The 27,619-nt window shown below is 48.4% G+C and overlaps 3 protein-coding genes across 4 annotated transcripts; all 3 read right to left on the reverse strand.

Annotated features, from left to right (window-relative positions):
* Positions 1 to 456: 456 nt before the first annotated feature.
* LOC104029118 (keratin, type II cytoskeletal 5) lies at positions 457 to 4,244 on the reverse strand. The gene is made up of 9 exons (XM_009480336.2): positions 3,750 to 4,244; positions 3,107 to 3,321; positions 2,731 to 2,791; positions 2,515 to 2,610; positions 2,076 to 2,240; positions 1,694 to 1,819; positions 1,079 to 1,299; positions 774 to 808; positions 457 to 668 (listed from the first exon to the last, which is right to left on the reverse strand). Exons 1-9 carry the CDS (start codon positions 4,242 to 4,244, stop codon positions 457 to 459), a joined length of 1,626 nt encoding a protein of 541 aa, XP_009478611.2.
* Positions 4,245 to 8,155: 3,911 nt separating this feature from the next.
* LOC104029119 (keratin, type II cytoskeletal 6A) lies at positions 8,156 to 12,649 on the reverse strand. Its single transcript, XM_009480337.2, has 9 exons — positions 12,146 to 12,649; positions 10,899 to 11,113; positions 10,296 to 10,356; positions 9,993 to 10,088; positions 9,580 to 9,744; positions 9,239 to 9,364; positions 8,776 to 8,996; positions 8,461 to 8,492; positions 8,156 to 8,352 (listed from the first exon to the last, which is right to left on the reverse strand). The coding sequence occupies exons 1-9, from the start codon at positions 12,647 to 12,649 to the stop codon at positions 8,156 to 8,158; spliced, it is 1,617 nt and encodes a 538-aa protein (XP_009478612.1).
* A 7,761-nt stretch (positions 12,650 to 20,410) lies between these two features.
* On the reverse strand, positions 20,411 to 26,833 carry LOC104037902 (keratin, type II cytoskeletal 5). Of its 2 annotated transcripts, XM_075724994.1 has the most exons (10): positions 26,258 to 26,833; positions 25,438 to 25,652; positions 23,639 to 23,699; positions 23,042 to 23,137; positions 22,582 to 22,746; positions 21,928 to 22,053; positions 21,234 to 21,454; positions 20,821 to 20,855; positions 20,614 to 20,706; positions 20,411 to 20,487 (listed from the first exon to the last, which is right to left on the reverse strand). In XM_075724994.1, exons 1-10 carry the CDS (start codon positions 26,831 to 26,833, stop codon positions 20,411 to 20,413), a joined length of 1,665 nt encoding a protein of 554 aa, XP_075581109.1. The 2 variants fall into 2 exon arrangements, with proteins under 2 accessions (XP_075581109.1, XP_075581108.1); XM_075724993.1 differs by having other exon boundaries at positions 20,411 to 20,706.
* Between the last annotated feature and the right edge of the window lie 786 nt (positions 26,834 to 27,619).

The raw sequence follows: 27,619 nt of genomic DNA on the forward strand, positions 1-27,619 counted from the left end.
TATTTTCCCATCCTGTGGAAGATACTGATGCTAAAAAACTTTGCTCACATAAATGGGAATGGAACACCCAACTGCTCTGTTCCTATTGGATATAAGAGGTGTCCATGGAGTTGCAGTGAGTGCAGAGGAAGGAAAGGTCTCAACTCCTGCGTGTATGACTTTTGTTTACCTTCAGCTCTACATGCTAAAACAACCACTCTTTTCCTCAAGGTCCTATAAAGTAATTGGAATTAAAAGGAGGATGTGACAGAATTAATACCACATGCCTTTTATTAGACAAACACTAGGAAATGAGGATTTCAGAGAGTCAAAGAACAAACAGGAGCATGCCATGTTTTATATAAATAAGGACAGACAGCTTTGACTTCCAAATTTTTTGCAAGTAACAGGGTAAGGATTGCGTGCAATACAGGAGGAAACTTGGCACACACTAGCTAACAGTGCTGATGTCTGACTTTAATAGCATCTCTTGGTTGAAGAGGTGGTGGAGACGTGCTTCATGCTGGAACTGCTTCCACTGACCACACATAACCCAGCTGTGCCTTGTCCGCTTCCAGAGCTGAAGCCCATTCCTCCAGCACAGACCCCACCTCCAACACCACTGCTGCCTCCGAAGCTGAGGCAGTTTCCACTTCCATATCCCGTTCCTACAGCGGATCTGGTCACAGCTGCAAGATGAAAACACCCTCTTTAGAGGCATCCACAAATGGTGGGCTCTGAGTGGCAGGGAGACAAATATAAAAGTTGCCAGACTATCTTTAAAAGTTACTTACAGATATTCACTGCGCCGGCACCTTCTCCAGAGAGCCTGTTAGGGAGCAAAATGAGGCCATAAGAATTCAAGGGGAACACATGAACAGGAGCTGGTTGAAAAGGCAGGAGAATTTCCTTGGAATATTTTTGGTGGAAGTTGGAAAGTTTGCACAAAAGGCTACCATCCTCCCAAATAGCTCATCTTTGTGGGCAATTGCTTGCCTTTAAACAGATTTCAGGTCTTCTGAATGTGGGAAGTCTAAACCTGACAAGGGTCTGTGACTCCATTGCACCTCTGGAAATTGGGACATAAAATTGCACCCACCTGCACTCCTCTCCCTCCAGCAGCTTCCTGTAAGTTGCGATCTCGATGTCCAGGGCCAGCTTGACGTTCATGAGCTCCTGGTACTCACGAAGCTGCCGGGCCAGGTCTGCCTTGGCTCTCTGCAGGGCTGTCTCCAGCTCGGCCAGTTTTGCCCTGGCATCCTTGACAGCCATCTCCCCGCGCTGCTCAGCATCCGCAATGGCTGTCTGCAAACTGGCGCACTGTGGAGGAAAAATAGGGGTTGCATTCCTTATCTAGGGCATAGACCAGTTCTTTGTACCGTGAGATCATGATGCCTGGTCTAGATGCCAAAGACTTTGGGCTAACATCTATAGGTGTGGTCTTAACAATCATTGAATTGATCTATGTTCTGACCCAGGTCACAACCTGGATTGAATCTAACTCCACACCTCTTAACATCTCCTTAGGTTTACTAATATTGCATTAAGTTACTCTTCGTGATGTTACTGCACTGAGATAAATGCTGTTGTATTCATTCCTGATCCAGCAGAACTCAGTGAGATGCATTTATTTTTATTCCCTGGAGCTGGCTGGACAACCAAGAGGTTAGACCACAGCAAGAGTTAAGTCTTATGCATTTATGCTGCCCTTTACCTGTTTCTTCACGCTGTCGATTTCAGACCGCAGCCGCTGCACGTGGCGGTTGAGCTCGGAGATCTCCTGCTTGGTGTTACGGAGGTCGTCCCCGTGCCTGCCTGCCGTAGCCTGCAGCTCTTCGTACTGTCACAGAGAGAGGAACAACCAGTCAAGGTAAAATATATTGGGTTTAGAGCCAAGCAGAATGTGGGTATGTGGATGTTTGCACTCAGAAGTATGCCTATGTTCTCAATCCCAAATTAGCACTTCCAAACTTTATAGGATTATTAAATCTGAAGACATCCTGTGTTATAAAAATCACAGTGGGACCCACCTCCCCGTGGGGATTTGGGGGAGGGAGTGTGGTTTTCCCATTGCAGAAGCCTTCCTAGGCACTCACCCTGGACTGGTACCAAGACTCAGCCTCAGCCCGGCTCCTGTTGGCGATGTCCTCATACTGTGCTTTGACCTCTGCAATGATGCTGTCCATGTCCAGGCTGCGGTTGTTGTCCATGGTCAGGATGACAGACGTGTCAGAGATCTGTGTCTGCATCTGAGACAGTTCCTGCAAAAGCAGTGGGTGTTTCAGTGAGTCGCAGGCGTGAGGCACGAATGTTGCTCAGAGGGAGGAAACCCCCCAAGTTAGAGGGTAGACCTGGGTAGACAAAGTGATTTTTCCAGGACAGTTTCAGGCAGGGTTAAGACAGCAGGTGAAATGGAAAAAGCATTGCATTATTTAGTGCAACAGAGTGGAAAATAATCAGTCCTGAGCCTCTGAAGTGGGAAAGGAAGGCAAAGACATTGGAAACTGGGAGAAGGATGTAAATGCTGGTGCTTACGGCTTCATAGAGGGCTCTGAGGAAATCTATCTCCTCCATAAGGGAGTCCAGTCTGGCTTGCAGCTCTGTCTTGTTCATGTAGGCAGCATCCACCTCCTAGAAGAGGAAACACATCACAAAAATGAAGTGGTTTTCAGAGAAGCAGAGGAAAAGGTGGAGAATGTGTTTCTTGCTATGCTCGTGCAGGGCTGGGAGGCACAGCATGCGTGCACCCACCTTCTTCAGGATCACAAATTCGTTCTCGACAGCTGTGCGCTTGTTGATCTCCTCTTCATATCTGCGGGATGGAAATGGAGGGTTGGCCTAGGCTTGTACAAAAGTTATTTCATATTTTCAGGACCGGCCTCTTACTTTTTTTGTATGTACAGCTTTGTACCTTGGTCTCTTAGCCCTATAATTTTCTGCCTGTGACTTTAAGCCATGGGGAAGTGAGGCTGAATATGTCTCATATTAAACTTAACCTGGGCCTTACTCAGAAGATTGTATCAGCGAAAAGGCCTTCTTTCCTTGTTTGATTGCACAGATGCAACAGAGCTGGCATCTCTTGTAGCCCACCCTGCTCTCCAGGCAGACCACAAATGGATAGACTTACTTGTTCTTGAAGTCCTCAGCAAGGCTTCGCACCTTGTTCAGCTCCCCTCCCAAGTTCTCCTTGTCTGTCAGCAAGCTGTTCAGCTGCCTCCTGAGGTTGTTGATGTAGGTCTCGAAGAGGGGCTCAATGTTGTTTCCGACTGTTTTGTTCCCCTGTTCTTGCAGAAGGGCCCACTTGGTCTCCAGGACCTTGTTTTGTTGTTCAAGGAATCGGACCTGGATAGAGAAAGGAGATGTTTCAGAAACAGTGATTTTAGGATGGTTTTCCTAGAGAGGCAAGGTACAATCCTGCAAGGATTCGTATGCTGAAAGGTGGGAGCTCTCAGCCCTTGGAGAACAGCTGACAATTTATACAAGCAAGTAAGCGCTGCGCATCTGCTGTTAACATTCCTGCTCTCGTTGCAAATTATGCTTCCTTACATCCTGTATCACCATTTTCCCTCTGTTGGCTGGTCTCATCTCAGCATTACCATGAGGGATGAACGGTGTCAAAGCTGGAACCCCTCAGGTTTTATTCCCAGGCTGCTGATGTTAGAAATGGCAGTACAAGAGCAGCAAAATTGCTGATAAAGTTTAACTTGCCCTTGTTTGTGCTTCCCCACTGAAGAATCAACACAGCATAACCAAGATATCTTATGTCTCACCTTGTCAATGAAGGAGGCAAATTTATTGTTGAGGGTTTGAATCTGATCCTTCTCATCCTTACGGATACTCTGGATGTTGGGGTCGATCTCCAGGTTGAGGGGTTTCAGAAGGCTCTGGTTGACTGAGACTTCATGGATGCCCCCAGCTGGGACAGGAGGGAATCCAGGGCCACCCATACCACCACCAAACCCGAAGACACCACCAACTGCACCACCAAAACCACAGGATATCCCAGTGCCAGCACCAAAACCTGCAGGTCCGTAGAAGCCACCACCTCTTCCAGCTACAGAGATCCTCTTGCATCCACCAAGACTGTAGAGGCTTCTGCTTCCAAAACCTCCAGCAAATCTTCCATACCCAGCAGCGGTACTGCAGCTTCCACCTTGGGATGCAGAACGCAAGCAGAAGCTAGTGCTGCTGGCATTTGGGATGAAGGCAGAAGCAGCGCTGAAGCCAGTTTTGCTCTGGTTCCTTGCAGCACACTGGCGAGACATGGCAGCTGATGTGAGCAGGGTGAGGGCAGTAGAAAGAATAAAGCAGCGAGGAAGTAGATGAAGGCAGGAAGGTGAAGTTGTGCTCCCCCAAGCTGGGACTGGCCCTTTTATACCCTTACGAGCTGGGGATGGGTCTGGCTCATCCTACTGATTAACTGGGCTCGGCACACCCAGCAGCAAAGCAGACAGTGAGTTCAGCAGGGGCACAAGCACCTATGAAGTACTGACAAAGTGCAGGAGTTGCATTTTCTGTGACGGTCATGATCTGGCTGTCGAAATATCTGAGAAAACACTAAATACTGCCTGCTCAACTCTTTCGTAGCCATTCCTTTCCCACTCCCTCCTTTCACCTCTGCAGTAGATGGTTCCCCACGTTAGGCAAGCGCTCGCTCATCTCTATTTCATGGATGAATCAATCCCTCTGTTGCGTAAAGGCACATTTTTTCACGGTGCAGTGGTCCGAGGTCTGAGAGATCTGTTATTGCGGGTCTGTGTTTTCCTGCTTCTGTGGTTTTGAGTAAACCCCAGCAGGGCATCAGCACCTCAGGCCGCGACATGTCGGAAGTTCTGGACTCTCGTTCTCATGCCCAAACAAGAGTCTCTTAAACCAGAACTGATACAGAAGGGAGAAAGAGGTGATGGAGGGAAAGCCAGGATGGTGATGGGGCATTAGTGGAAGTCTTGGACCATCAGCTATCAAAAACCAGCTGGGGAGTGGGAAGGACGTGTAAGGTAGTTTTATGAACGGTATTTTCAGACCTTTTCTTTCTGTGAAAATTGTCTATGTTTCATCCTGATTCAGACTGACAACAAATGATGAAATATCAGAGTATGACCTGGAAGGGAGTTACTGTTGTCTATGATGACACAAAACCTGAGTTGGCGATTTCTCAGGGCTTCACCTTCACAGATTTTTGGGCTGTTTCCTGACTCATGGGGTGACCTTGTCTCTACACGGTGTGAAGCCTGTTCCCAGGCTGCCCTCCCCACATCTGTTGTCTTCCCCCTCTGATATCTCCTACTCACAAGGAAATTCAGTGCTTGAGATCCGGGCTTACCACATTGTTCACAGGCAACTCCCTTCACTCTTATTCCGCATAGCACCCAGGAAAAGTCAAATAGTGCATTTCTCTGGTGAAGGACACATGGTGTCTTGATTCGCCCTGTGCACGCTGTGTGGTAGCACTGTACGCATGGGCACTTATCCTAGAGCAGACAAGATGCTTGAAAGTCACTCCCAGTGTCTTGTCTGGATGCCCAGGGATGGACATGCTCCTCTCGGACCCTGCAGCCCTTTGTGTTTGCCAAGGTATGTCTCTCCTGTGGATGCCCATGCCCAAGCTGAACACCTGCTCAGAGGAGGTAGCAGCCCACCTGCAGAGCATTGCTGGGAAGTCGTAGCTTTCACCAGCCATTAAAAAGACACGTGCAGGCACCGGGGTTCGCAGGTGCTCGCAGATGCATCTTTCAAGTGTGCGCTTGTGCTGGCCATTTCACAACGTGGAGGCTGGGCAGTCAAGTGAGTTTGACCAGAAGGTCCCACGAGGGTAATTTGCAGATGCCCATCCTCTCTTTTTGCCTTTCAGCCATGCTTTTTTTTTCTATTTTCCTCTCTATTCTTCTAATGTTTCCATTACACACCCTAGAACAAAGCTAAAATAACTGTTCTGGGAGCGTTTCAGCTACTGTGCGTTACAACAAGCAGCAGTTTTTAAGAGAGAGGAGCTTCTGTGACTAAGCTACTGACTGTCTATCCTAAAGAACTCTGTAAAAACTTTATGGGTGGCAATTAGCCATCAGTTCCCTCCACGCATTGCAAATTCAAGCCCCTGAGTGCAAGCACCATTCATTTCATTATGACTAAGGTTTTAATCTGGGCTGTGCTAGAATTAACGAGGGCTGTCCTCTCCTACTGAAGTATAAGCCCCAGGTCATCACTACATCTGTTTAACTTGTCGAGCAGGACTGGATGCAGAAGGTTACGTGCATGGTGACCAGAGCCCTGCTCTGGAGCAGGGACAGCTGTGCATTGGTCATGTATCCACAGATGCGAACCTTTGCCAGGGTGGTTTTTTGTATCTTGCTTAAAAAGGGATGCCCTGGGAGAACAAATATTCTGGCCCCAGCCTTTCCCATGCTAGATGAAGGGCGTTGTAATCTCTGTGCTATGACCCAGGTGTTGATGCAATGGATGGCATCTGGCTGACGTGCCTGTTGGCTATATACATTATGTCCTCTTTGGTTAGAGAGTGTGTTTGGACAGCAATGAGGAAGACCATTAGTTAACCTTGCCCAGGCTGCTGTTCAGAGTGAGGATATTGCTCTTGCCCAGGAAGCTGCTGTGAGTATTCAACAGGGAGAGGTGGTGGGGCAGGAGTGGAGAGCTGCAGCAGATCCATAACCAAGCCTGCAAGTTTTGGGGAAGGAGATTTCCTGAGGGATACAGAGAGGAGCATGCAGAGTTCAGAGCATCCTAGAAAATTATGGGAAACTGCTGGTCTCAAAGGAAAACCTGAATACAGTCATCGTTCAGGCACTGCCAATTCCCCTCTATTTGCCCATCTCTTTGAGTATTTTCCTAAGAGTGCTTCTCTACCCGTTACTTGAACTTATTGAAATACATGGGGCGAGGGCTGGGACTCTTTTCCTAATCGCATCTATTTGTTCAACTGATCTTCCAGCAATAAGATCTGTCACTCTGAAGCTTTCAGCCAGATGATGCTCTGCTTTTACTTCTCAATTAATTTCTCCCGATTAGTCAGAACCACATCTAAAATTGCTACACCTCCTCAAAACAAGATCTTGTCTCCAATGTATTCTAGGAACGCGAAGAAACATCTCGAAGACTTTCACTTTCCAACAGGTACCCCATTCTTGGTTATTTTTTATAGCTATTGGATGAGCAACATCTAATTCAATGTAGCATGTGAATGCATATGGACCAGGTCCTCCACCTGCTTATAGTCAAAGGAGAGGGAACATCAGCATCAAGACCGAAGATAAACACCTAAACCAGTGTGGCCAGTGCTCTGAACAGAAAGGGAGTGCTTTCAACCCGCTCAGGCAGATGTTTGCACTGCTGGCACCTACACTTAGGTGAGACAGCTCACAGTAAACAGGGTTTTGAGATGGACTGATATACTTGAACAAGTCGGGTGGTTGCTCTGACTCCCCTAGTAATTAGTTCCCTATTGTTAGAAGTTTATGCAGGTACATCACACACTTGGCACTGTCCTTTGTACCCCCTGGGAGCCGGGCTGTTGGATGTTGTATTGGCTGGAAGCTGCATAGTAAATGAATCTTAGACCTTTTCCCCTGTGCCCGACTCCTGCCTTGGCGTGCCCTCTGTTTAGCTTCCAGGTGTTTTACTTGCACGGTGGGGAGAAAAATCAACGGCAAACTTCCCTTTGGTGCTACGCTCTCCCTGTGTGTTTTGGCTGCTAATGGAGAGATTCAGGAAATGTGAATGAGGAGCAAAAATCTGCGCCTTTAACTGGGCAGGGCCCTAGGAAAAGTGCTTGTTATCTGCATTTGCATTTGCTGTTCCACGTCTTTAATTAAAAGGTCCACACAATAGAATAAATTACATATGCATTTTTATTAGACAAACACCAGAAAGTGAAGAGAGACAAACAGTCATGGGACACATTTTATATACAAAATCCGGCCAAAAAATGCTGAGCTGTAATAAGCAAGTTGCAAATTTTAAACAATTGGACTCACGTTCAATAGCAGAGCCCTACATGATGCGCGCTAGACAACACAGCTGAGAGAGAGTTCCTAAAGTGAGACTCCTGTGCGACAAGACATAGGGTTTAGGTGGCCCTCATTCTGTTGACCCCAACTATGCTTTAGTAAAGGACCAGTGTTAAGGTGTTTTCTGGCGAGTTAAGGCATCTGGAGGGAAACTTTTAGCTTCTGTAACTTCTTCTGGTGGAGGAGGTTGAGACGAACTTCACGCTGGAGCTGCTGCCGCCTGCAAGGGTGGTGCTGCTAACCCCAGGACCGCTTCCACAGCTGAAGCTGTTCCCCATATTGCAGATGCCCCCTCCCATGCTGAGGTTGCTTCCTGCTCCGTATCCCGTTCCCACAGTTGTTCTGGTCACAGCTGCAAGAAGGAGAAGGAAAAGCTTTCAATTTCTCTGGGCATTGGCTTCTTGGTACAGAGACATACTAATGCTTAAATAAGGTAATTGCATATATTTTAGAGACTTACAGATATTCACTGGGACGCCATCTCCAGCCAGCCTGTTAGGGGGCAGAACACAACAAGGTAAGAGGGTAAGAAGTTGGGGGGGCGGGAAATAGGGTACATTTCCTAGAGACCTTTGGGGAGAAAAATAAAAACTTGGCGTAACTTGGGGACGCTTCCTGCAATGTTATTTCCATTAGCTAGGACAATCTCCCCCATGTCCCCCGCCTCTTAATGCCCTGAAGTGCTAACATTTCAGAAATGCTGAGCATCTCCGGTGCTCGCATTGCTTTGCTCCTCCAGCATCAGGACTTGTGCTGTGTTGTGTTTGCCACCCACCTGCACTCCTCTCCCTCCAGCAGCTTCCTGTAGGTCGCGATCTCGATGTCCAGGGCCAGCTTGACGTTCATGAGCTCCTGGTACTCGCGGAGCTGCCGGGCCAGGTCTGCCTTGGCCTGTTGCAGAGCATCCTCCAGCTCAGCCAGCTTGACTTTGGCATCCTTGAGGGTCAGCTCCCCACGTTCCTCAGCATCCGCAATGGCCGCTTTCAGATTTGCACACTACGGAAGAGAAGCCCCCAGTCAAATTCCCCATACAAGACCCAGACTCATTCTTTCCTCTGAAATCACAAGGTCTTATTACAGCACCATCAGCTTAACCATTTTTAGTGACAGTTCGCTTTTTAAGAGAAGAAGGATCAAACTGAGCAGAACTTGCCTAGGTTGCCTCTGACGGTTTCCGTCCTCTCCCTTGCAAGTCAGGGTGTAAATTGGTTAAAAGTGTGGGTTTTGCTGCTTTTTACCTGTTTCTTCACGCTGTCGATTTCAGATCGCAGCCGCTGCACGTGGCGGTTGAGCTCGGAGATCTCCTGCTTGGTGTTACGGAGGTCGTCCCCGTGCCTGCCTGCCGTAGCCTGCAGCTCTTCGTACTGTCACAGAGAGAGGAACAATCACCCAAGGTAAAATCCATCGGGTTTGGAGTAACCCAGGTGCCTGAAAGCATGGGTCCCTCCTCGAGCCCAGACTAGCAGCTGGAGTGCTGCTGTGCAAGATGCAATATTTGAGGTTTTCTTGGAAGAGGTGGTCTTTATCTGTTCAAGACAAGACATGAAGATAACAGCGCGGAAACCCCCAGTTTCTTCACCTTGGTTTGGTACCAGGACTCTGCTTCAGCCCGGCTTCTGTTGGCGATGTCCTCGTACTGTGCTTTGACCTCCGAGATGATGCTGTCCAGGTCCAGGTTTCGGTTGTTGTCCATGGTGAGAACGACAGAGGTGTCAGAGATTTGTGTCTGCATCTGAGACAGCTCCTGCAAAGTGCACAGGGGCTTACGTGAGCTAATTCACTTGAGAGATGCCTTTTCATCCTTTCAGATGAGCATGCAGACCTGGGAGAGGCTACAGATTGTTATCTAAACAGCTAAGACGGTTGGTATAACTCTAAAGAGGTAAAGGATTTAGCATCTCCTGGGGGAAAAAATTACAGGCTTTCAGAGGAAAGGAGGGAGGGAAGCTCTTGACTGAGGGTTGAAATGTCTTGGGAGGTGGTTGTACTCACTGCTTCGTAGAGGGCTCTCAGGAAATTAATTTCTTCGGTCAGCGCATCTACCTTGGCTTGTAGTTCCACCTTGTTCATATAGGCAGCATCCACATCCTGGAGGATGAGAGATTTAGGTAATGTGTTTTAAACTCTTATTAGCAAGTCAGGAACACGCATATCTCTGCAGTAACAGTCCAGGCTTCTTCTTATGAAGAAACCATAAAAAAAGCTTTTGGAATATGAATGGATGACTTTGTGAATAGATAGGTGATTACAGCTCTACAAATAGTCATCAGATGGTATTCTGTAATTTGCTCTCACCTTCTTGAGTGTCACAAATTCATTCTCTGCAACTGTACGCCTGTTGATTTCATCTTCATACCTAATGGAGGGAGGCAGGAGGAGCATTTGTTTAGGCAAGTAACAGACGGAGGTGATTTTAGTTTGCTGGAATGAATTTCCTTAAGAGCATTTTGCATACAATGTTCTTTTCTCCTACAGAGCATCTGAATAAGAGACCATGAGCATGTTCCTAGGCTAAACTCGTTAAAACAAGTACATAAAAAAATTTACAGAATCTATTCTTTTTTTCCTATTTCTGGCCATTAGTCATACTCCTTCTGCCTGTCTTAAGCAAATCAAGCATGCTGTCCTGAAACTCTCAGACCTACTGTGTCTTTTTTTTTTTTCTCAGTGGGTAATTTAGTTAATAAGACTCTGATCCTATTCTAAATTATTCCCTGAATGTTTGTGTATTTGGATGCGTTACTCCGCTACCATTTATCTTGAGAAAATGTCACAGCCTTCACTGTCAGGAATTCCTGTGTCCCGGACTCTCCTGGATCCCACAGTTGGCTTAAGGATGTTGAATGGAGAAAGGCTGCACCTGCCTGGGTAAGTAGACCACTAGCTCAATAGACTTACTTCTTCTTGAAATCCTCAACCAGGTACTGTGTGTTGACAAGCTCTCCCTCCAGCCTTCCCTTGTCGTTCAGCAAACTGTTCAGCTGCATCCTCAGGTTGTTGATGTAAGTCTCAAAAAGCGGCTCCAAGTTGTTTTTAACTGTTTTCATCCCCTGCTCCTGAAGCAGGCTCCACTTGGTTTCCAGCACTTTATTTTGTTGCTCGAGGAATCGGACCTGCAAGCAGAAATATCCTGAAGATGTTTTGAAAGAGCAGAGATTATGGAGAGCTTTCTTTGCGAAAGTGGGATCTCGGTACTCGCTGAGGTGGTGAAGTACTCTTTCCAGCTGGTTTGCATAGCCAAATTCTCATCTAGTAGAAGAAGGAATTTGCTATTTGACTGCAGGTACCTTGCTCAGTATTGCAAACAAGCTCTGGAATGACTACTGATTTTCTTGCACCATGCTTCCCCTTCATTGCTTTGCTAAATCAAGACAAGGTGCATGCATTTTGTGTGAAGAGTGCATGCAAAAATCAGAGAAGGAGCAAAACAGGGTTTGCACTCTTATTAAGAAAACAACAGTAAAGTGCCATTTCTCCTTCCCTTCAGTATAGCTCCCCCACCCCACAAAAGCTCCGAAGTAATGGAGCGTTTTCCTTGAAACCGAAGAGGAGCTGCTCAACCAGAACAGAAATCAAGCAGATGCTCTTGTGCATCTAATGCAGTTAACAAGGAAATGAAGTGGACAGACAGTGTCAGATCAGATTTTGCTATTTTGAACTAACAGTCCAAACGTGCTGGTACTGTTGCAGTGATAGCTTTAAATGCTTTTGAGGAAATTCAAGCAATGAGAAGCTTATGTCTCCCTAGTGCCAATTCATGTGATTCCTTCCTTGGTTATTTTAGATGGGTTGCTTGCATCTCACTGTAACCATCTAAAAAACTGTTACCAAGGCTTCTATAATAGTCAGTGGAGAGAGCCCAACATCTCCAGAAGGATGGGATTGTCTTCTACAGCTTTCTTTCTCCACTGCCTATAAGATGTCAAGCAGCAAAATGAGGAGGACCTCGACTACTGAATTATTAATTCATAGCAACCACTGTGTAGCAGGTGCCATTCCCTGGAGTTTCTGGGGACTGGGCGACTTACAGTCTCATTCCTCTCTTCTGTTCCTTCTTGATCAACTTATGTGCTCATAAAGCAACTAAGAAAAGAGTCCCCATCAAAAAAATCAGGACAAGGTGTTTAGGGAAGCTCATGTCTCACCTTATCAATGAAGGAGGCAAATTTGTTGTTGAGGGTTTTGATTTGTTCCTTCTCCTCCTTTCGGATCCTTTGGATGCTGGGATCAATCTCCAAGTTGAGAGGCTTCAGAAGGCTCTGGTTGATGGAGACTTCGTGGATGCCCCCAGCTGGGAATCCAGGGCCACCCATGCCACCACCAAATGCACCATATCCGTAGCCAAGGTTAGCTGGCATGCCAAAGCCACCACCGTACACACTACCAGCGCCACCACCAAAACCTGCAGATCCATAGAAGCTACCACCCCTTCCAGCCACAGAGATCCTCTTGCATCCACCAACATTGTAGAGGCTTTTGCTTCCAAAGCCACCACCAACCCTAGCAAACCCGCTGCCGGCATTGCAGCTTCCGACCCGGGTGACAGAGCGTGAACTGAAGCTGGTGCGGCAGGTGTTTGGGACGATGGCCGAAGCAGCGCTGAAGCCACTTCTTCCCCTCTGAATCCTCACGGTGGACTGGCGAGACATTGCTGGCTTTTGGATTGGGATGGATGCTACAGCAAGAATAAAGGAGCAAAGGTGCTGGCCTGGAGCAAGGAGTAGGAGGGAAAGGAGAAAGATGAACCTGTGCTCTCCACGGGCTCAGAAGAGCCCTTTTATGCATGTATGAGACTGGGATGGGTTTGATGAGGTGGATCATCTTTCTGATTAATTAGGCTTGGCATGTCCAACAGCATTCTGGAGAGTGAACTCACTCCGCACACACGCCCTTCTGAAATAATATAGCCAGGTTCTGAGCAACAGTGGTATTGTTTGGGAATAACTGTCGCCTTCTGCCGTCTTTGTAGACAGCCAGACTCTTCGCCATATCAAAGCGTTTGAAAGTTGCAATGAGTCACATTGGGCACAGGGAGGAAAACACCGTTCAAAATGCCTGTCACTCAACACCTCTCTCATTTGAAAACTTCATCCCTCGGGATTGCTTTTGCCCCTTTTCTGTTCACAAGCAGGGCTTTGAAAAGTTACAGTCCCTCGTGTTTTAGGAAAGGGATCTGTGTCAGGCAGAGCAGTGTTTTACAGCAAGCCCTGCGGTAAATTGTTCTATCCTGGTTTTTTGTGATATGTACTTGCATGGTCCCCTCTATGCCACCACAATATATCTGCAGAAATAGTTTTGCTTCCATCCCTTTAAAGGCTCAGCTCCCTGAGCTGATCTCTTCTGAAAATCCTGCTTCTGCAGACTGATTCTTCTGTCATTAAAAAAAACACAGGAATGAAAATGAAATATTTTGACAAGGTCTTTTGTTCATGTGTGGATTTTGACAGCTGCCATTGAGCTCTGTCACAAATAGTTGTGCTAGTACCTCGGCTTTGAAGATTTGGACTTTGGTATTTTAGCAGGATGGAAACAAACAAACAAAAAACAAAAACAAAAAAAGAGGAGGAAAGATTGTGGGAATGGGAACTGCTTTGAATCCACTGGCTGTATGGAAATGGAGTGCTCCAGGGCTGTTCCCAACTTACAATTTATAAACACGATGTAGTTTCCCAAAGATTTAATCAGCTTTTTCAGCACTGCACATCTGAAAGTGTGATCCTCCTGCCTGAATCCACTAGGAAAGTGCTCTGCAGGATTCACTCTGCCCAGATCTGGACACAGTAAGACATCCTGGATCTTTCCTTTCTCAGCTGCAGGTACCAGTGCAGCCCTTTGCCTTGTATTTAGCATGGCAGGCAGTTTGAGTAACAAGTCAAATAGAAAAATGTGAAAAATAATTAATTTTGAGGGACAGCAAGTGTTTCTAGCCCTCATTGTGTTTCAGGTTCTTCAGGAAAAGATGATTCATACATAATTTATTTATACAAGCAAGTGAACTTGCAAACGCATCTCCCCCCAAACAGCTTCCTCTCGTGTTATCTGCGAGTCCGAGCAACTGTTGGCTGCGGTACAGGAATAACGTAATACTGAGGAATCACCACGGTGGAGGGGTGGTGTGCTTCGATCTGCCCCTGTCTTGCAAAGTAGCTGGGTAAAGGAAACTCCCAGAAATACTTTGTGTCCCTGTTGTTTCCCCAGCTGCTTTCTTTCAGATGGACGGCGTTTGCAATTGAGTTTTTAAATGAAGGGGGAATAAATAGCAATTGTTGGTTTATTTTGGTGTCTATTACAAGACTGAGATTTTATTGTAAGGAAGGGCGTAATGCTGCAATTTTTGCCCAGCGGGGCTGTCTCATTGGGTCTGACTGCCTGCACATTTGCACCCATGGGAAATGGAAGTAAATGGATTGCAACCAATAGGTCTGCATCCGAAAGGCAGTGGATTATTGATCAGCCTTAGGGTTTTGCCTGCCAGTTGGTGGATGTTATGACTTGAATGTATGAGACTGATTTCCCCCCCACATAGCGTGCTTGATTCATATAGATGCAAGTCCCAGATAGCAAGATACTCAAAGGCAGATGCAAGTTGCCAGCCTTCTTAAATGCCAATGGCTCCTTTGGGAATTGCTGTCTCGGGTGCTATCGATCCCACGTAACTTTGACTATCTGAAAGCTTTTCTGTATTCTTGTGTAGTCAGTGGAGATCACCACCAAATGGCAGATTCTCCCATCCTGAGGTCGATGGACGGAGAGGCCCCTGAAGATGGCTTTGCACCTTCACCAACACTACGTGGGTAGACCAGATGGCTGACTCAGGGTGTGCAGAGTTAGCCAGGCTGAAACCCACCCTTGGTTACTAACAGCGTGATGCGTCAGTACTTTCCTTTTTCCCCTCAGGCTCCTTTTACATATGAAACTTGTCTTTTTTGGCTAAAGAATATGCCAACTGCGTTGGAGTCCATTGTTAATAATAGTAATAATACAGCTCCTCCAACCAAGTAAAAAGAAATTAATTTCTTTCCATTTCACATTTGCACTAGGGTGGAGGTGATGCGGTTGTCACTCATCTGGAAGGAATTTGAGAAGTAATTACAAAAGGCAGAACTGTGAGCACAAGGAGCTGTAGCTACAGGTTTGGGGTATGGGGTGATGGCAAGGGGGGCCCCCACCCTGCTCTGTTGATGAAACACAGGGTTTCCAGGTAGCTCCTGGGGGGAGTGTCTCCTGTGCACCCTGCAGCTCCAGGCATGTAATGAATTTGCTGCTCTGATGCAGATAGCTTGCTCTGATACGGACTTTTTCTCTTCTACCAGAGGATGATAATGCTTGTGTTCACTCAAGCTGCTCTGTAGCTTTTTCTCCTAATCAAACAAAGGGAGCTGTGTTTGGGCAGGTCCTGCCGGGTGAGAGCCTCCCTGGTGTGGCAGAGGCCATCTGTGAGGCTGAGCAGGCTTCAAAGCCTTTTTCTTCCCTTCCCCTCCTGATTTCTTCCTACCAGGCTGAGCAGAGGGGGCAGGCAGCAGCGGGTGCAAGTCCCAGACCAAGAGGCAGGAGATCCCTTTACGCCATGCTGTGAACCTGGGAGTGAAGTCTTGGCTAAGTTTGGTTCTGGCATCATGCTGATATCAAGGTAATAACTCTCCTTTGAGATTAGGGAAGTGAGTTCTGACTCTATCAGGGCAATAAAGCCAACTCCAGCTCCTTTAGTGAGAAATTTGAACCATTTTCTGTATACCCAGCCAGTGAACGGGGGATACCTCCAAAAGCTTTTTGTTACCTGCTCTCCATCTCTCTGCACCAGTGCTCCTCTCCAGCATCCACCTCGGAAGCCTTCGTCTGATGATGGATGCCCTTTCTCAGACAAGGCTGAAATTTTTAGAAGTGCCTCTGTGGGTTTTTTGCAAAAATACATATATTTGTAAAATAAGAGCGTGTCTTACTAAATTGGGTTGGTTCACCTGTGCTACCTAATCTCAGTTTAATTATCAGTAAAGTCAAGGCTGTAATTTAGGTTAATTGCTTAAATTAAAGCCTTTGGGTTAAACTTGGGCTGCTAACCTAAATTCAAACCCTACTCATTTTGACCATAATTTACTATTTCATCCCAAGTTAATGAAGTCCTGCTGGTCACCCTGAGCTTTTTCCACAGGGGATTACACAACTCACAGCATCCCTGTGCTGTGGGGATGGGGACCTCTGGGAGACCTCCTGAGCGGGAGGCGAGTGTCCATGAATCTCATTTCCCGAAGGGATGAATTAAGATGAACTCCTCAGAAGCTTTCCCATAGGTGTTGCCCCGTGATGGGTGTTGCAGTCCTTTGAGCCTGTTCCCAGCAGTATCTGGAGGCCAGTCAGCTATAACTACTAGATGACTTTGAAGTGTAGGTGTGACCTGCTTTCTCCAGATAATTGTTTTCTGTGCTAGCACAGAGACACCGATACAGCCTAGGGTTTTGGAATAACTTCACCATCATTATTGCTGTTGTTGCCAGATGCTTTATACAGAGCGAGGAGGTCTCATTTCCCCCGACAGGTTGTTGCATCTTGAAAGAGCCTCTGACCTTAGGGGGGTATTAGCTGATACCTCCTTTATCCTATTTGTATGCAACACTGGTGCTTAGATGGTGGTACCCGAAGAAACCTAAATATCCCAAATTGCGTTGTAATGCTCTCTGGGCCTATTTAATCCCTGAGCAGGGCTGCTGGGGCTGTGATCTCCACCAAGCTCCACGTGGAAGGCAAGATCTTTCAACACTGAAGGTTATCGCAGCAGTATTGTAGCACCTCGTTCTTTCTCATGGCCCCAGGGTACGTCTTTTCTCCCGATAAAGAAAACTGAGCCCTGGAAGCGGTGTTGCTGGGAAGTCCCATTATTTCGGATCAGCTCTGTGCCTGCATGCGGCATGTCCTTCAGCTCCATTCTGCACCGATCGCTGCTCCTGGTTTGAGTTTCCTTGCAAAGAGCCATAGCACTTGTGTGAAATTTCATTTCTCCCTGTTGAAACAAACTGGATCTGTACAATGCTATTCTCAGAGCCGGTAAGATAAACAAGGGTTATTCATGTGTCCTGGAAAGTGCATCCAGTCGTCATGGTGCACCACCTTTATGGGCTCTCATGTTTATTTACCATGCATATTGCACTGCACATGAGCCCGGAGGTCCCCGCTGCTGTCCCGTGGCGCTTGGCATTGTGTGCAGACGGACTCTGGTCTCCAACCGCTCTGGGCAGCAGGATATTGCTGCCCTGTTTAAATAGCAATGCTCAGACTGAACATGCCTCACAGATGGTAGCTGGGAATATTGTTCCGCTGCTGGTTTTGCTGCGTCCTATGTTACCTTCCCTGCAGCCATTTCGTGTCTTATTTCATTTGCAGGCTGTGTAAACCATTTGCAAATTAAAACAAAATAATTTTCTTTGATGAAAATTTTGCTTTTGAGTCAAAAAGCTGCAAAGTTTCGTTTGGAAAATATTAAGGGGAGATGTTTCAGCATTCCAGAGACATGGTCATTGCCATAGGAAATGTCAAAATTAAATGTTGCTTTTAAAAAAATATTTCAGCTAATGTTTAAGTTGCCACCTAAAATTACTTGTGAAGTTTGATTTGAATATGTGAGTTTTCCAGGCCTCTGCAAATCAGAAGAAGGTAACTCTGCAAATCAGAAGGAGGTAACTAGAAGATGACTTTTTGCATCTGCCGTCTGCTTTCTCAGGGGAGAGGTGCCAGCGTGGGCTCTTAAAATAACTTCCCATGGAAACAGAAAAGAGGCCGATAGCTGTTGAGTGCTTTTTTGGCCTTGGTAGCATCCTCACCCTCGGACCGCAGGAGAAGGACCTGGCAGCAGCATGTGGCTCCAGACTGACGGAGGCTGCAGAGGTGCCCAGGTACTGCAGGGGTGGGTGAGGGCTTGGCAGCACGGCTCACAAACAAGTTTCATGGCAGGTTCAGTGCTAGTGGTGGCCCACGTGTTGATGCGGCTGGTGGCACAGCAATGCACGCGTCTGTTAAAAAAACAGAACAAAACAAACTTATGTTTGACATTTTCAATAATTAAAAAAAAAAACCCACCACAAAATACAGTTTAGAAACAACAGCCCAGTTGGGATGCCCTGCCTGTTTCAAATGCCTCTGCTTTGCAAGCTTCACTCTATTTCCTTAAAACAGTCTAAGAAACATGGTCAGATGCTTGAAAACTGATGCAGACTGTTAAATGAATGAAGCCCAACCCATTCACCCTTCACAAAACCTCCTCTAGTGCAAACAGGCTGCCCCAGCTTTCCAAAGCCATCATTTCCTTGTCCCTTCCCATGCGCCGGAGGGGAGACTCGTGGGTGTGAGCCCCACCCCAGCCCCACCGTAGGACCTTCAGGGCTTCGAGCCCTTGCAGGGTGGCACCAAGCCTTTCTCTTGCTCTGGGCCCCCACCTACTGGAGACACCATGCTGGATCGTCTGGTGCTTGCATGCCTCTGTGCAGCATGTTGGGTGTGCAGGGTCCCACTGGCTCAGGAGCTTGGAGGTATTTCCCTGTGGTGAGTTCTCTGGCACGCCGTGCATGAGGTGCTTTTGCCTTGCAGACATGGCTGATGCCGCCCTCTCCTCTTACTGCTGGGGTCCTTCCTGGGCGCACCCCCAGCCGGAGTTTGCTGGGATGAGGTTGGTGGACACCACCCAGTCTCCTTTTGGGATTGGCATCTCCAATGGGCTGCGGCTCCTTCCTCATCTGCTCCCCGCCTGTCCTAGCCCCTTTCCTCACCCTTGGCTCGTGCTCCAGCTCCTGCCTTTGGGGCTGGGTTCCCACCTCACACCGTGCTTCCCAATCGCTGGATTCCCGCCTGGCCCTACAGCCTTGCGGGAGCAAGAGCCAGAGGATGCCCACGGAGCCACAGGAGGGAGCCCGGGAACAGTGCAGGAGCCTGACTGAAACCCTCCGTCCAGGCAGGTCTTTGAGACCTCTGTGGTGGGCCTGGATGGGAATTGGGAGGCTGGGTGCTGCGGGCACCCTGGAAGACCTCAGGTTCATTAAAAATGAAGCTGAGGCCCCAGAGCAGCCCTTCCAGAGGAGCAGCCAGGATATTTAGTGAGGTATTTGTGTGTGCTGGGGAAACCTTGATGTGCACACACTGCATGTGCAGATTTTGGGTGCTTCGCCCCGTGTCCACCCCTCTTAGCTAGTGCTGCCCTCCCTCCAGTTGCTCTTTCTGGTTAGGGCAGTTTGGCTGCTCCATTCCCCTCCCTGTTCGATGCCGTTCTCGCTGTGTCCTTGCTGTAGTGCTGATGCCAGAGGTGAGCTCCTCTGCCGTAAGATTTCCTCCTGTTTGCGTTGTTAACTAACGGCCAGGCTGAGCTATGCCCCACATGTGCTAACTCATGAATCCCAACTAAACCTTTGGGAATCACCTTCCTTTTTGCACTCTCCTGCCCTTTCTCACTCCTGCAGTGACAGGCAGAAAAGGCAGCTTTGCAGTTAACCACCATGGTGGGATTCATCCAGCTTTTGGCTCAGCCCTGAGGCAGCTTTTCCTCCCCGTGCTGCAGTTCTCCGTCCAACCCACCCTTCTTTCCATGCTTCTCAGCCTGTCCCAGAGCCATGCCAGAGCCTGAGTCCTAAAACTGAGGTTTTTTTCCTCAAGGCAATGGTTCTTTCTCATGAACTGCCTTCAGACAGTCCCCACGGCAGCTGGGGCGCAGCATGCATCCATACCCAGATCAGCAGAGAAGAAAAGCCAAAAAGCAGCAGAGTTTAAAAATGACAAATGCTCTTTATTGGACCATACAGTATGGTAGGCTTGGAAGTGAAGAGGCTGTAGCCATGAAGACAAAGAGTTAGAAATCAGTGTGGCAATTCATATACACAGAAAGCAATAACCTTTCCCACAGGTGCCTGAGAAAACAGAAGGGGCTGGAAAAATCTTTACTTGCAGACAAAACATTTGGAGGTTGTAACACGTGACAGAGGCTTTTAGAGCATCTTGGACGTTGCTGAGGACCAAGGACTGTGGTTTCACAAGGCTGTCACCCTCATTTTAGGATGAATGAAATGAATGTGCGTGGCCTAGTGCGGCTGTCCCCGTTCAGCAAAGCGCTTCCATTTCACTTTAAATGCGTGGCTCCAGGGGGAGGACAAGGGAAGAGCAGGGACTGTGCTGAAGGAGGGCCACCACTGGGGTCCACGGCGGCTCTGCAAAGCCCTGCCGGTGCCGGTGTTACAACCTATGCTTTAGCCAAAGGTGCTCCAGATTCTCGTGGTGGGGTCCTGGTCTCCCCCCACTGCCCCAAAGGTGCAGGGTGAAGGACGGAGGAAGGAGAGGGTCTAGCGCAGCTATTTACACCATGATTTCATAGGGCAGCACTTGCTTTCAGAAGGCAGGAAACTTCGTCGTCTGCGCGGGGGGCCCCGTGCTTGCCATCCTTATCTGATGGTCTTTTTGCTAGTGGTGGTCTTGGAAACGATCCTCACGCTGCCTCCTGTGCTGGGGCTGATGCCTCCTCGGTTGCTCCCGGAGCTGAAGGTGCTGCCTCCGCCATAGCCGAGCCCCCCGCTGAACCCTCCGCTCCCGCCTCCGAAGCCGCTGCTGACAATGCTGCTGCTCATGCTGTAGCCGCCGCCGCCGCCGCCGCCGCTGCCGCCTCCCATGCCGAGACCTCCGCCCATGCCCAGGCAGCTGCCACCGCCGTAGCCCATCCCACTCGAGCTGCTGACCACGGCTGCAGGGAGACACAGCACACACCCACTTTAGGGTCCTGCCGGCTGCCCAAGGTGGGGGGACCGCTGCAGTGGTGGGGGGAGTGAGCAGGGGTGAAAGGGGGGGAGATACTTACAGACACTCACGGCTCCGACTCCCTCTCCGGCAAGCCTGTTGGGAAAGGGGAAAGTAAGCAATAATGTCAAAGCACAGACAAGATGTAACATTGGCCACTGGGACCATCTAATTAGACTTTCATGGCCTTCAGTAGGGACTGTCCTCTGGTGGGATATGTCTGCATCACACGTGAAAGGTGATACTGCTCATTTTTCCTAGTGCATCGTGTTCCAAGAGCTGGAGAAACATCTTTTCCTAGGGAGCTCACAATTTAGTGTTCCTCTCTCTGCCCTTGTTTTACATCTTGGTGCTCTTTTGCATCTTCACCAACTTGGTGCTACAGCCTGTTGGGGTGAGCTGTCTCTTTCAGCCCAAGGAGATGCACCCTGCTCTGAAGAGCAGCACACAACAGGTCCATGTGCTTGTCCTCACCTGCTCTCCTCGCCCTCCAGCAGCTTCCTGTAGGTCGCGATCTCGATGTCCAGGGCCAGCTTGACGTTCATGAGCTCCTGGTACTCGCGGAGCTGCCGGGCCAGGTCGGCCTTCGCCTTCTGCAGAGCATCCTCCAGCTCAGCCAGTTTGGCCTTGGCATCCTTGAGGGCCAGCTCCCCACGCTCCTCCGCCTCAGCGATGGCTGCTTGGAGGTTGGCACACTAAAAGCAAGGGAAAGAGATAGCTGTTTAACTTGGGCAACCCCAAACTGCTCTCCTGAGTATTGCTATGGTATTGTAGATACTGGGTCCCAGCATGGCTCCTGATGGGCCGTTGGGAAGGTGCCATAGGGTGGGTAACTGGGGAGCTGCAGCCATAATCCTGTCCCCCAAGAAGAGGAGAGACCTCTACATCTCTTTGGTTTGCTACACACCTTTTCTGGGCTGACTTTGTAGCTCACAACTTGCTTCCCCAGCAAGAAAGCAGCTATCACAGCACATCCTTGCACTGCGGGACCTTCTCTGGTGGGCAGAGACAGAGGTGGCCGTGCCCTCTTTAACGCAGGAGAGGAAGCCTGGCCTTCCAGCCCTCCTCCAATGCCAGGAGCTGGCTCTTTCCACTATGCCTGGCCACCATCACCTCCTACCTGCCCTCCACCATGCAGCAGCTACTCTGCAGGAGCATCCCCTCCTACCTGTTTCTTCACGCTCTCGATCTCATTCCGCAGCCTCTGCACCATCCGGTTGATCTCCGAAATTTCTATCTTGGTGTTACGCAGGTCATCACCATGCCGCCCGGCAGAGACCTGGAGTTCCTCGTACTGATACGTAGAAAGGAGGAGAACACTGGTTAGGCACGACGGGGCTCAGGGAAGGGTGAAGGGACTTCAGGGTACAAAGTGCAGGTCTGGATGCAGGTTAAGGGTGGGGGACAACATTCCTTTGGGCAACCTGCCCGTGGAATAACAGATTTGCCCTTAGTTATCAATATATGCTAAGGCAGCAGCTATTGTATTGCACAGAGTACCTATGGGTTGTCACCTACTGTTAAGAACCTGGAAGGGAAAGAGGAGTGCTCTGTGTCTAAGGCCAGATCTACCAGTGACTCCTTGTGAGCCCAGGGTCAAGGCATTTAAGCATCTTGTCCCTTGGTTTCACTGCAAGGAATATAAGTAGCGGTCCACAAGCAAACACTAGGGATCTGTACACAAGAGCCTATTGCAACACACATAGAAAATAAATTAATCTCTGGTGTAACGCTGCGATCCTTCCTCCATTAGTCCTCTCTCCTATCAGCTAGTGTGATGCCACGTGAATCGCAGAAATCGGTCTGTCATTCTGGTACCCACCTTGTTTTGGTACCAAGCCTCAGCCTCAGCCCGGCTCCGGTTGGCGATGTCCTCGTACTGCGCTTTGACCTCTGCAATGATACTGTTGAGGTCCAAGTTACGGTTGTTGTCCATGGACAGGACCACGGAGGTGTCGGATACTTGCTGCTGCATCTGGGACAATTCCTGCAGAAGATGCAAAAAATTAAGTTAATGGTCTGGTATCTGGGGTGGAAACCATGCAGGCAAGAGGTGGCTTGGGAACCCTCTCTGCCAAGCTGTTTTGCATTTCCCCCTGCTCCGTCTCTTACTATCTACCCTTTTCTATCTTATGCCTGCATTATAATTTCAAAAGGGCAGTGACCACCTTCTCTTTTACTGCTGTACAGCACTGAGCATGGTGGCTGGAGCTCTGGGGCATGGAGAGCTGTACGGCAGGGAGCTGTGGAGCATGCTGTTGTGGGAAGAGCTGACTGCTTACCGCTTCGTAGAGAGCTCTCAGGAAGTTAATTTCATCTGCCAGTCCATCTGCTTTGGCCTGCAGCTCAACCTTGTTCATATAAGCGCCATCCACATCCTAAAGAAAAGAAAACCAAAGATTTCTGATGAAACCACAAGCCAAAGGGGCTTCAGAACACTGGTGGGACCATCGCTCTGCTTCTACGTCTGTTACTCTTTAGGCTTGTTTTCACATTGCTATGATCAAGGGGGTTTTTTTTAATGTAATGTTGGAGATTTACTGTGAACCAGAACCAGGTTCTTGGGCAGAAGGCAAAGCTCTGACTCATGGGGATGTGACCCAAGACAGAGATGGCCTGAGCCACAGGAGGCCAGATGGTTTGCAACTGCAGCTGGAGGAGCTATCTTCAGAAAACAGGGCAGCTCCATCGGCATGGAGAAGGTTATGTCCATTCGTGGCCTCAGGAGGACCCATACCATACTTACTCCTAGATGTGCCAACATCACAGCCTGACCCGGCCATGAGGCTGGAGGACCCCCAGCTCCCATCAGCTTTGCTTGAACTCTGTGCATGCCAAGTTAATTTCACTGTCCATCCCATAACTCCCAGTTCACTCACCTTCTTGAGGACCACGAACTCGTTCTCTGCACCAGTGCGCCGGTTGATCTCATCTTCATATCTGTTAGGATAAAAGAGTGAGAGGGTTTTGGTGGAAATGAAGAGCAAAGCCAGCATGCGAAGCAGAGATGGGACCACTCCAGTCCCAAATCATTAATTGTGGCTCACAGATATATTCCTCGCTCCCACCTGTTTACAGTCCAGAGCAGATGCAGAGCAAATGATTACTGACTCTGAGCCTGCAAGGCTCCATGGTGTGAGTAGTCCCAGCTAAAATTAATAGATTTTAATCACTGCCCTTAAAGTCAAGCTCGTACATAAATGTGTGCAGGATCAGAGCCCATTTTGGTAGGAAGCAGGAGCAGGTATTCTTGGTGACCTTTGCCCAAAGCAAAGTTATGCAAAAGGCTTTCAACGAAGCTGCATTGCAATGCCTACAAATATATAATAATGTAACAATTTGATATTTGATATTATAATAATGCTAATGGCTCTGAATAACCCAGTGCAGTGTTTAATTAAAAAAAAAGTCTGTGATTCTTTAGCCATGGTTGTGCAAGAGCAGATCATTATGCCTCCGACTATGTTTCTGTGGAACTTTTTATGGCTCTGAGCAACATCCTCTCATCAGATAATCAGGGCAGGGCTTAGCTAGAAAGTAGACAAAACATGTAGGCTGTTGAGGCAAAGACCTGGATTTTAAAGGCAGGTTCATGCCAGTCCTCTAACTAGTATTGGCAGAGATATCCCTGCAGATGGATCTCCGAGCGGACATGGGAAGAAGTGGAAATTAGCCAGTGGACTGGCAACCGACTCTAGACTTGAAATAAAAAGCGTTCCCTTTCCTAGGTTGTAGCTCCAAAATCCAGACAAAATCATTTGTCATTTTTGGCCTGATCAGTATTTCTAAAAGCCTGTATTACATATGGAGACCTGCGATGCACCCAAGTACAACGTACCAGAAGCTATGCCAGTCCATCCTGTCAGCTCTAAGGGCCATCTCCCCATTCCCCCCCCCAAAAAAAGTGTCTCTTTGCATGCTTAACTATCTAATATAAACATATTTCAGGCCTCCGGGGTGTTTTTTTCAAATCTGCACTTGGCCAGATCTGGTTGAATAAGGGAAGTTCTCGCCAGATTACAGCCAACTGAAAATGAGCGGCCTGGCCTAAAAAATCCACCTAAATGTTCCTTATAGTCAGCAGACACCAACTGGCATGTCCTTGAAATGATTCATCCCGCCTCTGCTGGCCACCTTATCTCAGGATGGGATTAATTGTCTCCCCAGGGAAATCATTTTCTTTGACAATGGTCAGAGAAAATAGCTGAGCACCTTTCACATGATCGGAGCTGAAGCGAGGCCAAGCGCACGCAGGTCGCCTGGGGCCCTCTGGAAAGGCTGGGATTTCCTTTGCAAAAAGAGAAATGGGGGATTTTGGAGCTGGCATTTTATGGCTATGTTTCATTCCCTTTTCGCATGTCCATTATACTCATGAGTTACACATTTTTCTGTCTCAGATGTATTATTTTGGGAGACTCAAGGGATCAGACCATGACCTCCATTACACCGGAGCTGCTTCCCACGGGTGCATGAATTCTGTGCTAAATGCTGATCCTGCACATAAGAAATCTGAAATAACGAGAGGTAATTCTGAGATCAAGTTTTGCTTTTGTATGTTCATTTTGCAAACTGGAAGAGGAACCCAGTGCAGACACAAGGTGTGCACCAGCAAGCATGAAGTTCCTGCCCTGATTTTCCTATCCGTTAATCATTTATGCTACAGAGCACGATTTCTTACTTGTTCTTAAAGTCTTCCACCATGTCCTGCATGTTCCTCAGTTCAGAGTCCAACCTTCCCCTCTCTCCCATAAGACTGTCTAGCTGCCGTCTGAGGTTGGTGATGTAGGCTTCAAAAAGGGGCTCAAGGGACTTCCTGGTGACTGTGTGACCTTGCTCTTGGAGGAGGCTCCACTTGGTCTCCAGCACTTTGTTCTGCTGCTCCAAAAAGCGCACCTGGGGAGAGACAAAAACAGGCACATGCTGAAGCCCATGTGAACAATGCACAAAAAACCCCTGCTGCCAGGGAAAGGAAATTCAATTCGGAAAGAAAAGGTCAAGAGATCCTGGGACAGTCGGCAGGAAATTATTAGGATCTTCCTAATTTAGGGCACCAGATTCTTGAAAGTATCAAAAGCAGCTAAGGTGTACAGCGAGATTTTTCAAGAGCTATTAAGCAGGCCAAATACATGTATTTGCAACTTCAGGTGTTTCTCCCCGGACTAGATGCTCAGCCCACCTTACTGGTTTAAGTTGGTGTTAGCCCTTTGAGTTGTGTAGAGCTTTGCCATTTTACAACCAGTAGAAGATCCATCCAGCCCCCAGGATGTTTTTTACAGGGAGGAGGGGGGATTACTTTCTCAATAAAATAAGGCGCTGAAAAACTCATCTTTGCAAAGAGGAAACATAAGACAGTTCTTAGTTTTCAGCCAAACCCACGCTATTTGTCAGTTGGGATTAGTTCAGGCAAGCCCCTAAATCCAAAGGAAGTTTCTTCCTGTTGTTCTTTCCCCAGGCAATTGATAATACGCATGGGTTGATGTTTAGGACTGAACTCTCACCTTGTCGATGAAGGAGGCAAATTTGTTGTTGAGGGTCTTGATCTGCTCCCGCTCCTGTGTTCGCACCTTCTGGATTTCCGGGTCAATATCCAGCTTGAGGGGTGCCAGGAGGCTCTGGTTGACAGTCACTTCGTGGATGCCACCAGGTGGGCAAACAGGGAACCCGGGGCCACCTCGACCACCAAATCCGGGACCTCCCAGCCCAAGTCCACTGCCCAGCCCATAGCCGCTACCTCCTCCTAAGGCAAAAGCACTGCCTGCTCCACCACCATAGCCAAAACCAAAGCCAGCTCCTCCACCAAAGCCGTATCCACCACCGGCTCCACTCCGTAGACCGCCACCAACTGAGCTGTAGGAAATTCTTTTGCTTCCACCTAGGTTATAGAGACTTCGGCTGCCGAAGCCAGCACCAGCTCCGAAGCCTCCTCCACCTCCGGCTCTTCCTCCTCCAACTCTGGAGACAGAGACAGAGCTAAAACTGCTTCTGGTACCACCGCCACCTCCTACGATAGCAGAGCCTGAGCTAAAGCCCTTCATGCCCCCTCCAGCAGATTGTCTGAAAGAGATCCGACTCATGGTGGCTTGTTCAATTGGAAATACAAAGAGCAGGAGAAGGAAAAAAAAGGCTGGTGAATAAAAGCTGCGCGGCAGGAAAAGAGCAGAGGGCAACAGAGACAGAAACCCCTGTGATGGGAGAGCCTGGGAGCCTCCTCTTTTATCTGCTTGGAAAACTTGGCACGGGAATTCAGAACTTGACGTGCCTTGCAGCAACTTGCCTTGTCAAACACACCTAGGCTACAGCGAGGCGCTGAAAAATGCATTGTTTGCAGGCAAGAAAGTAACGGAGTGAGGGAGCTCCCCCCTCTACCAAAGCCTGCTGCTCTGAGTCATGAAATTAGAATTGAATGGGACGACTCGCTGAGGTCTGCGCTCAGGAGCAGGATGCAACACGATTCTCCTGAGACCCTGGGAGCCAGTTTTCCTTAGGCGAGTCAAGGGCTCGCTCTGAGTAAGGTTCGTTGCACTGAAGCTTTTGCAAGGTGCAGTTTAGGGTTTAACACGTTGCACAGCAAACAGGGCAGCATAAATAGGGGCTTTTCTGAGGCTGCCAGCTCTGGGACTGGACGTGCATGTCCTGTTAGTGGCTTGGGAAAGCTGGGGCTGAAGGTGGTTTTATTTATCAGTGCAGCTCTTTTGATTTCTTTCAGAAAAGGGATCTAAATGATCATGGGCTTGCAGGGAATAGCTGAGTGGAAGTTGTCTCATGGTAGTGTTTTCTGGGCTCTTACAAAAAAAAAAAAATCTCCCCTCATTGCAGGGGAAATGAAGAAATGAGGTAGCATGGCTTTCAAAGGCAGCAAG

This window comes from Pelecanus crispus, chromosome 26 (genome assembly GCF_030463565.1).
Source record: "Pelecanus crispus isolate bPelCri1 chromosome 26, bPelCri1.pri, whole genome shotgun sequence".
Lineage (NCBI taxonomy): Eukaryota > Metazoa > Chordata > Aves > Pelecaniformes > Pelecanidae > Pelecanus > Pelecanus crispus.

What these genes read in the sequence shown, in the direction of transcription:
- LOC104029118 (XM_009480336.2), bottom strand. Translation starts at nt 4,244, where the DNA reads ATGTCTCGCCAGTGTGCTGCAAGGAACCAGAGCAAAACTGGCTTCAGC. An exon ending in TCAGAGCCCTCTATGAAGCC is followed by an intron (nt 2,241 to 2,514) that starts GTAAGCACCAGC and finishes CTGCTTTTGCAG; the next exon opens with GAACTGTCTCAGATGCAGAC. An exon ending in CTGGAGGGAGAGGAGTGCAG is followed by an intron (nt 809 to 1,078) that starts GTGGGTGCAATT and finishes GCTCCCTAACAG; the next exon opens with GCTCTCTGGAGAAGGTGCCG.
- LOC104029119 (XM_009480337.2), bottom strand. Translation starts at nt 12,649, where the DNA reads ATGTCTCGCCAGTCCACCGTGAGGATTCAGAGGGGAAGAAGTGGCTTC. An exon ending in TTGCCTCCTTCATTGATAAG is followed by an intron (nt 11,114 to 12,145) that starts GTGAGACATGAG and finishes TTCTGCTTGCAG; the next exon opens with GTCCGATTCCTCGAGCAACA. An exon ending in CTGGAGGGAGAGGAGTGCAG is followed by an intron (nt 8,493 to 8,775) that starts GTGGGTGGCAAA and finishes GCCCCCTAACAG; the next exon opens with GCTGGCTGGAGATGGCGTCC.
- LOC104037902 (XM_075724993.1), bottom strand. Translation starts at nt 26,833, where the DNA reads ATGAGTCGGATCTCTTTCAGACAATCTGCTGGAGGGGGCATGAAGGGC. An exon ending in AGGCTTGGTACCAAAACAAG is followed by an intron (nt 22,054 to 22,581) that starts GTGGGTACCAGA and finishes TCTACGTATCAG; the next exon opens with TACGAGGAACTCCAGGTCTC. An exon ending in CTGGAGGGCGAGGAGAGCAG is followed by an intron (nt 20,856 to 21,233) that starts GTGAGGACAAGC and finishes CTTTCCCAACAG; the next exon opens with GCTTGCCGGAGAGGGAGTCG.